General features: G+C 40.5%; 1 protein-coding gene across 1 annotated transcript; it reads right to left on the reverse strand.

Moving 5' to 3' along the window:
- Positions 1-368: 368 nt before the first annotated feature.
- On the reverse strand, positions 369-1,347 carry LOC121024691 (putative olfactory receptor 2B8). The gene has a single exon (XM_040466887.1). It carries the CDS (start codon positions 1,345-1,347, stop codon positions 400-402), a length of 948 nt encoding a protein of 315 aa, XP_040322821.1. The 3' UTR covers positions 369-399.
- Between the last annotated feature and the right edge of the window lie 7,421 nt (positions 1,348-8,768).

Raw genomic sequence — 8,768 nt, forward strand, 5'->3', positions numbered from 1 at the left:
TCTCTCTCTCTCAAAATAAATAAACATTAAAACAAATTTAATACATAATTGTTTCTGACACTGTATTGGTGTTACATATTCTTATTGGCTGTGTTTTTATCATATGTGTGTAGATGTCTGTTTGCAATTAGGAAAGAAATAGTGCTCCCAAAAGGGAGTGAAATAACAAAATCTTGTGGAGGTTTTTGAAATGAGAATATGACGCAGATGCTCTAAATCAGAATCTCTGGAGGCTGCAATGAATCCATGAACTCAGATTTTGAACACTCACTTGCACGAAAGAGGAGATAAGAAAATCCCCTTGAGAGTCGTCAGGGGAAATGTTGGATGACACGTGCAGGACACAAAAGCAGAAAGACTCTGAACTCAAATTCTTCCATCAGACGGTCTTGCCCCCAGTCATCTGGAGTCATAGCCCCCACAGAACACCTTCCTCATTGCTCCAGTCACATCCCTGTTCCGCAGAGTATATATGAAGGGGTTGACCATGGGGGTGACAATGGTGTAGAAGAGAGAAATGAATTTGCCCTGATCTTGGGAGTAGTTGTTGCTGGGCTGGAGGTAAGCATAGATGGCCGTGCCGTAGAACAGGGACACCACCGTGAGGTGGGACCCACATGTCCCAAATGCTTTCCTCTGCCCTGAAGCTGACTTTATTCTTAACACTGCCCTGACGATTCGACCATAGGACAACGTGATTAATGCCACAGGTATGAGAAGAATGATCACACTGACAAAGAAGAGCTCAGACTCATTCACAGTGGTGTCAACACAGGCAAGCTTGAGCAGTGGGGGAACCTCACAAAAGAAGTGGTCTATTTTATTTCTTCCACAAAGTGGTACAAAGAAGGTGAGCACCGTCTGCAGTGAGGAGTTGGCAAAACCAATGAACCACGATGCAGAAGCCATCAGGACACAGAGACGGGGGTGCATGATCACTGTGTAGTGCAGGGGCCTGCAGATGGCTGCATAGCGGTCAAATGCCATCACCCCCAACAGAATGCATTCTGTGCATCCCAACCCTAGAGCGACGAACAGCTGAGCTACACAGCCACCGAAGGAGATAGACTTGTCTGCTCCCCTGAGATGAACCAGCAGCTGAGGAACAGTGCTGGTCGTGTAACACAGGTCCAGAAAGCTTAGGTTGGACAGGAAAAAGTACATGGGGGTCTGCAGGTGTGGGTCCAGGAGGGACAACGCAATGATGGTTGTGTTTCCCAGCAGGGTGACCAGATAGAAGATCAGAAGAACCACAAAGAGGACTCGCTCCAGCTGAGGCCGGTCAGAGAAACCCAGCAGGATAAAACCAGTGAGAGAACTTCCATTTTTTTGGGTCCATCCTTTCATACCACGTTTCCTGTCAAGACCAAGTATTTAGCAATTTTTAAAAGAAATCTTCAAAAAGAAAACAACTTGGTAGGGGGTTGAAATGATCTTATGAAAAGACAAGGGCATGGAATTTATCAGCAATAACGTGAATAAATGATGTACTCACCGAAATTGACATAGCTTATACCAATATAGTTTCGCATTATCGCCAAAAGTTAATTATTAATATTTAATATGAGAAAAGTGAAATAATGGACATTTTGTTTGCATCAGTCAAAGGAATATAAGGTGTATCAGTCTGCACTTACTAGAACTTGAAGTACTGTAAAAATGTGTGTACATTCCAAACTTAAAGTTCTATAAAATGTATAAGGGAAAAGAGAAGGAGCTCAGAAAGAATCAGAAAGAGATGCAGAGTGAAGGAGAGATGTTATTATAAATATGTGTCTCTTGATTCTACACAACTGGATTTGCACACACCTCGCATGTAATGAAATATAACAATGGGGGCATGTAAGTGGCTCAGTGGGTTAAGCATTCGACTTTTGATTTAACCTGAGGCCATGATCTCATGCAGCATGTGTTTGATCCCCGTGTCGGGCTCTTTGATGACAGCACTGAGCCTGCTTGAGATTCCGTCTCTCTCCGTCTCTCTGCACCTTCCCTGCTCCCCCACTCTCTCTCTCCAAAATAAATAAACATTAAGATAAAATAAATATTAATAAACATTAAATAAACAATAAAATAAACATTAAAATATATAAAATAAAAACATATGTATATCTACATACATACGTATGTAGATATGTATGTATATATAACTTAATGTGTACAAGCATTCTGACATAGGAACTTACGACGTAGGATGTACTTATACGAAGAATTCAATTACATTCAAAATCTCACCACTATTTCTGTATAAATATTTTGGCAGTATTGCCTGTCTAACTAATGTATTATATTTGGGAAAGACACAGTTGTTTGTTTGTTTTGTGTTTTTTTTTTTGTATTACTAAAACAATTAAACAATCAGAGAGAACCCGAAAAACCACCATTCAATTACAGTGCTCAACTTTTGTCTGAAAACTGCTTCAATGAACATACGAATTTGACAGGAACTCTGAAAATTCATTGGCCATGCAGAACCAGCTGGAATCAGAACTCTAAAATCCATTGACCAACGCTTTCTTCTTCCTTCTGCAGATTTCCATTTCACATATTACCAATTACATTTCTTAAAATTCCTGAAACAGTTAGGATTATTCCTTACCGATATCTTAATCAGAATAAACATTTTAGAAAGTTATCTAACCATGTAATTATGTATAACCTGTCATGTTTTACATCAGTCCCTGTGATAAAATAAATAAAGAGATAAAGACACAGAGATAAAGACAGATACATTCTCAAAACAATGATGGGTCATAGAACTATAATGCAACACTTATAGTAGAATAAGAAAAGATATAAAGCAACCAATATTTTGGTATTATACAAAATCTCAGACATCTGTCCACATTATGTCAATCATCACCTTTCTGGGAACTACCTTGCAGAGTTAGTGACACTGGACCAAACACATTCCCAGGTACGAGCCTGGGTGTTGACCATTTTCATCCAATGCTTACTGTAACTGAAGAAGATGAATAGTTCTGACCTAAGAGGCATCAGAAAATGAGTCCTTCAGTTGTATCATATTCAAATGGTTGGGCATACCGTGCATTTTTAATTCTTCTAAGACTTTGCAACCTGAATCAGGTTTGGGGCAGGACCCATTGATGTGTGAAAGAAACAGGTACAAAAAGGGCATAAAACATTCATAATATTTGGAGGGAGGATTTGGTATTTGACACTATATTATACCTTCTTTAATTTCATATAAACATATGATCAGTGGTCTCCACACAAAAAATCTATGCAGAAAAATTTTCTTAAAAGTAATAATTATACAGTTATTTGTGACAGTCTAAATGTGCAACAACAAAACGTGTCCTCTGACTAACATCTGCTCAGAAGAACAAATACAAACAAACCATGCTTGAGTCTCATAGGCACACACACAGAGATTGATACATTTACTTGAAATAATTGCCCACAAACTTTTAATGTGTCTGATAAAGGAAACACTACCAAAGTGAAGACGGGCAAAAATAAAATGTAAACTCATCCCAAGAAAACACCAATATGCTACTGCAGCTTTAGAATAAACTAATGATATATGTTAACAATATTATGTCAATCAGGACTAAGAAGAAAGTTGAGAAAAGATAAAATCCTGGTGAGATGAACATGTACATATGATTTGCCACTTTCCAGGAGTGTGTGTGTGTGTGTGTGTGTGTGTGTGTGTGTGTGTGAGAAAGAATACATAATGGCTATCTATCTGACAGGTACAAAAATGATTATGATTTTCAGTTAAAAAATAAAATATTAGACAAAGGAGATGCGCACTGAAGCAGACACAAGAATGTCATTGTCCCTGTGTGGTACAATTGCTCCCAGTGTCGTGGGGAGAGCAGGCGGGGAGGGAACTACAGCACTCATATCATAGTCTACCATTTTCTTCTATTCTTTTTCTCAATAAAATTCAGGAAAATTAATATCCTTTAGTAACTCCAGACATGGGGCAGATCAGGCTGCGAAATGCGTTCTCCCATCGATTCTCACGAGTATGTTCTGTTGATCTGGGTCACACTGTTCCTTCCCTGTCCCCTTCTCCTCATCCACCCCTCTTAAAGCTTGTGCACCACACAGAGCAATCTTCCAAGAGAAAGGACATGTGTCCGCTGTGGTTAATAGAAAATTGCATTTCATTTCCTTCTTAACCACATTGAAAGACTGGCGAAATTAGACTAAGAACCATCATCTATGATTGGTACCATCAAATGACTGATTGCAGTAAGAGGGATGGATTCATCTGGAAAACTACGTAATTGAAACTTGCTGGAAATATTGAACACTTCCTTCCTGGGCAAAGGAGCAAAGTATGGGTCCCTAGCAACTATCATAATATGACACGATACAGGAAAGTCCAGTGATAGACTACACCTATATTATGACTTTGCATATGAGAGATAAATACTTGGAAAAAGCACAGATCATATATGAAGAGAAATAAATGTTATTATTGAAAATAAAATTAAACAGAACTACAAAACAAAGACATTGTCATTCTATGTAATAATTCCCATCAAAAAGTATATAATTTAAATGACATGTCAGAAGAACGCAATGTTCCAATAATAATTAAGAGAACTGAATCAAATGTGAGAGGTTAAATGCTTAGTACTGACACACATAAGGTGATAGAGTAGGAATTTCCAATTACCCTAATAGCTCAATGCTGACATAAAATTCTAAGTTTTAGTGGAAGAATACATATGTCCACAAGACTAGGTACTAGTCTATGCACACTACATATCTTAAAGGATCACAGGATAATGTCTCTATTTAAGGCATTTCAAATATATAACATTCACTGATATATTTGATATGAACAAGCTGCCCTGTCTGGTTCCTGAATGAATCCTGAAAAAGTGGGGCAAGATTTCCGCAGCCTCAGTGCTACGACTGAATCGCTGTTGTTTTCTTGATGCTTCTGTCTCATGCGTCTGAGCTGACCTCAGATATATGAGAAGAGCCCCTGGATGATGATGGGGGACGAGCAAATGAGGGGATACAGCCATCACTACATAGGAAATGACAGATGTGATGAACACTGATAGGGCAGTAGGGCAAGGTTCTATGGAAGAAGACGACGAAGTAGGAATCCCACTGCATGTTGTTTATTCAGGGAATGCTCTTAGGATAAACAGGGTGAGGGATGGAAAACAGCAGAGAATGTTGCTAAGAAAGGATGTGGTCTCTAATGGAACAGAGCAGGAGCCTGATCCCATGAGAAGCTGGACAAGACTCTCCAGTAGAAGCATCCATCTGTGATGGTAGAAATTCTCTGTCCTCACTGTCCAATACTATGCCCACTCTCTACCTGTCATACCTGAGCATTTAAAATGTCCTAGCTTAGAAATTGAATTTTACGTTTTATTCAATTCTAATGAATTTACATTTAAATAGCTTATGTGTCTACTTACTAAACTATTGGCCAGCACAGCTCTGGAGCATGGATTGCATCAGATTCAGTCCTGCCTTGGCATTGGCACCTTTTGTACCTCCCATAGTCTGTCACTGGCTGTGAGCTGCTCCCACCATGTCCCCCAGACTGCCTGGTACCATAGCTCCCTTCAGCTGAGGGCAATTCTCTCAAAAAGGGAATGGCTCTGAACCTTGGATCCCACACTCATAACAAATAGGGTTTGGATTGGAGCCCTAGTAGGTAAAGAGTGTCTGGGCAGGTCACCAACAGCATTCATACAAGAGTCTATTCATGATCGTGTGCAATGATAGAAGGATGGGAACTAGTGTACTTTACACATCACCCTAGTGCAATCACACACACACATGTACACACACATACACACCATGTCATTTCTCTAATTCATCAATTACTTTTTTCTTCTCCAAATGGTGTTTTTAAAATTTATTTTCAGAGTGGGAGAGAGAGCGCAAGTGGGGGAGGGGCAGAGAGAGAGGAATAGAGAGAATCTGAAGCAGGCATTGTACTCTCAGCACAGAGACAGATGTGGGTCTCGAACCCACAAGCCATGAGATCATGGCCTGGCTGAAATCAAGAGTCAGATGCTTGACTGATTGAGCCACCCAACCACCCGTTCAAATCGGTACTTAAACTCATTTGAAGGATCACCACTTCTGTTAAAATAAAGTCAAAATAATTTTCCCCGACACAATATACATAAAATGGAACTTTCCTGTTGTAATTTTCAACACAGATTTTTAAAATTCCATGAACACTTTAGATATTTGGGGAGAAAATACATATTTAATAATGATAGTGACTGACAATAAGTTTTAAGCATAGAGAAGAAATAGTATCTAAATTCACACACAATAAGGAACCAAAGGGAAAATATGAAAGCCTATAGTGTAATACTCTAGTATTCTAATACTGAAGGCCATATGTTATCCCCAGAAACCAGGCATATTTAATTATTTTCCACATGTTCACAGAGCAGTGTGATGCATGTACTACATAGAATCAAAAGTCTAGGAATTACCTGGTGGCATCAGTAAAGAACAATTACACTCATTTCTTGTATTTCATGAACTTTCAGAGTCTGTTACTTTACACAATTCACCATGTAAGCATACAAATAAACCACTTTGTGAACAATTGCAACTGAAAATAAACTAATCTATTCCTAGAGCAACACAGAGACTTAATGCCATTTTACTCACCTTTATTCATCTTCTCAGTGGGATCTAAGCCACTTCCCTACCTCGTTCCAAGTTACAGCTCTGGGGATAGGAGCAGGGACATGTAGGATCAGTGTCTCCAGGAAATACAAAGGCTGACTATACCAGAACTGGGTCATCCATGTATTTTTCTTAAGCAAAAGGACACTTTCTCAGGATGACTTCACAGATCTTCATGTCACCCAGAGATCTGCCCTTTGCTTCTCGGAGGTAGAAGATGAAGGCAGTCACAAACTCTCAGTGTCGTTTCCCATGTATGGTGACCTGCTGGTGTGACAGTGAGACCCTTACGAGCAGGCGAGAGGGTGCCGTGACTCTGAGCTGGGGCTGGGCTGGCACAGAGAACCAAATCCCTTCCCCTGCTGACATCTCTGGGGAACAGGTGCCCCACACTCTTAATGAGCCCTGTCACTGAGCTGCCCAGACATGGCAATCCTCAGGGACAATGACCATGGAGGACAATGACAGAGGAGACGTAATCTGTCTCTTCTATTGGTTCACAGAACTGACAGAGGACACGTGACCCCCTAGACCACACCAGCTACACTAGCTTTCATCTGTGCTTACCTAGAGGTTTTACAAAACAGTTAAGATTATCTTCACAATTGCCCAAATATTTACATATACATCTATAAGGAGGAACCATTCAGTTACTTAATTTTAAATGTGAATGAATTCTAGCTGGGGGATGGGGCACTGACCGGGACTGGACTGTGGAGCAGGATTCTTCCAGACACCAGGGTTAGAATCCCAGTGGAGCGCCTGGGAGGTGCCGGATGGGCAGAGCGGGACACACGTGGGCAGTCGCACCCCCGCAACACTGCGAGGATGGCCTCAACAGAGTGGCTTGTGATACCCGGTCTGGGGAGCAGAGACTGGGGTGGCACCATTGTTCTCCCCGTTACCACATGGTGGGGCTTCAGGGATGGGACAGCAGGGCCACAGGGGATCAGGACCCCATTCCCCAAACCCTGACGCACCCCACCTGCTAACTGCAGATCCACAGGAGCACCACTGACACTGACTGAACCGACGGCCCCTCCCCCAGGTCCATGGCGCCATCAGATATGGGTCCAGCGCTTTTTTGCATTTTCATTTGATTGTTAGAAAATTCTTATTAAACATATATTATTTTTTTTTCCTTTCCTTCCTCTTATTTCTTCCCTTCTTGATCCTAGTTGTTAGTTTCTCTAAGCAGACATTTTTAATCTATTATGTTTATATCTTTTGTGTCTCACATTTTTATTTTCCTCTCTCTCTCTGGATTAAGCTATATAGTTTCTCTGTTTCTCTCCTGGGTCAATTTTTTTTCCTTTTTTTCCCCTCCCCTGTCATTTCTCTCTTTTGTGGGATAATGTTTCTACCACCACCACTGCCCTCCCCCCTTTTTTAATTTTTCCAGGGTTACTTAAATGAACAAATCAAAGCATACCTGGTGGAAGGTCCAAACCACCACTACAACTAGGGACATAAAGGAACCAGACTCACAACAACAGAGAGCAAGCAACATGCTCAAAAACACCTCCTGAAGTGCCAGACCCTAGACAGCATTATGACCCCATTATACAGTAGTAGTGCTCACTGGTGCAGGACACATAACAAGTTGTTCAAATACATAAAGGACAGAAAACTAGCCAGAATGACAAATGGAAGAATTCTCCTCAAAAGAAATTCCAGGGAAAATGACACCTAGAGAATTGCACACAACAGATATAAACAATATATCTGATCGAGAGTTTAACATAATAATCATAAGATTACTCGCCAGGCTTGAAAAAAGCATAGGAGACAGCAGAGAATCTATTGCTGCAGACATCAAGGAACTAAGAAAGAGTTATGATGAGTCAAGAAATGTTGTAAATGACTGTAAAATACACTAGAGGCAGTGACAGCAAGGAAGGAGGAAGCAGAGGGGAAAATAAGTGAAACAGTAGTTAAAGTTATGGAAAAAGAGGAAGCTACAAAAAAGAGGTGAGAAAATAGGAGCCCATGAGGGGATCATTAGAGAAATAAGCGATTCAAAGAAACATAGTAATAGTCCATATTATCAGAGTTCCAGAAGAAGAGGAAGAGATTGAGAAAGGGGCAGGAGATTTATCTGAACAAAT

The sequence above is a fragment of the Herpailurus yagouaroundi genome, unplaced genomic scaffold (assembly GCF_014898765.1).
Source record: "Herpailurus yagouaroundi ecotype Mexico unplaced genomic scaffold, PumYag 66841, whole genome shotgun sequence".
Taxonomy (NCBI): domain Eukaryota; kingdom Metazoa; phylum Chordata; class Mammalia; order Carnivora; family Felidae; genus Herpailurus; species Herpailurus yagouaroundi.

Bases quoted from the DNA above. Each gene is read 5' to 3' on its own strand.
- LOC121024691 (XM_040466887.1), bottom strand. From the start codon at position 1,347: ATGAAAGGATGGACCCAAAAAAATGGAAGTTCTCTCACTGGTTTTATC.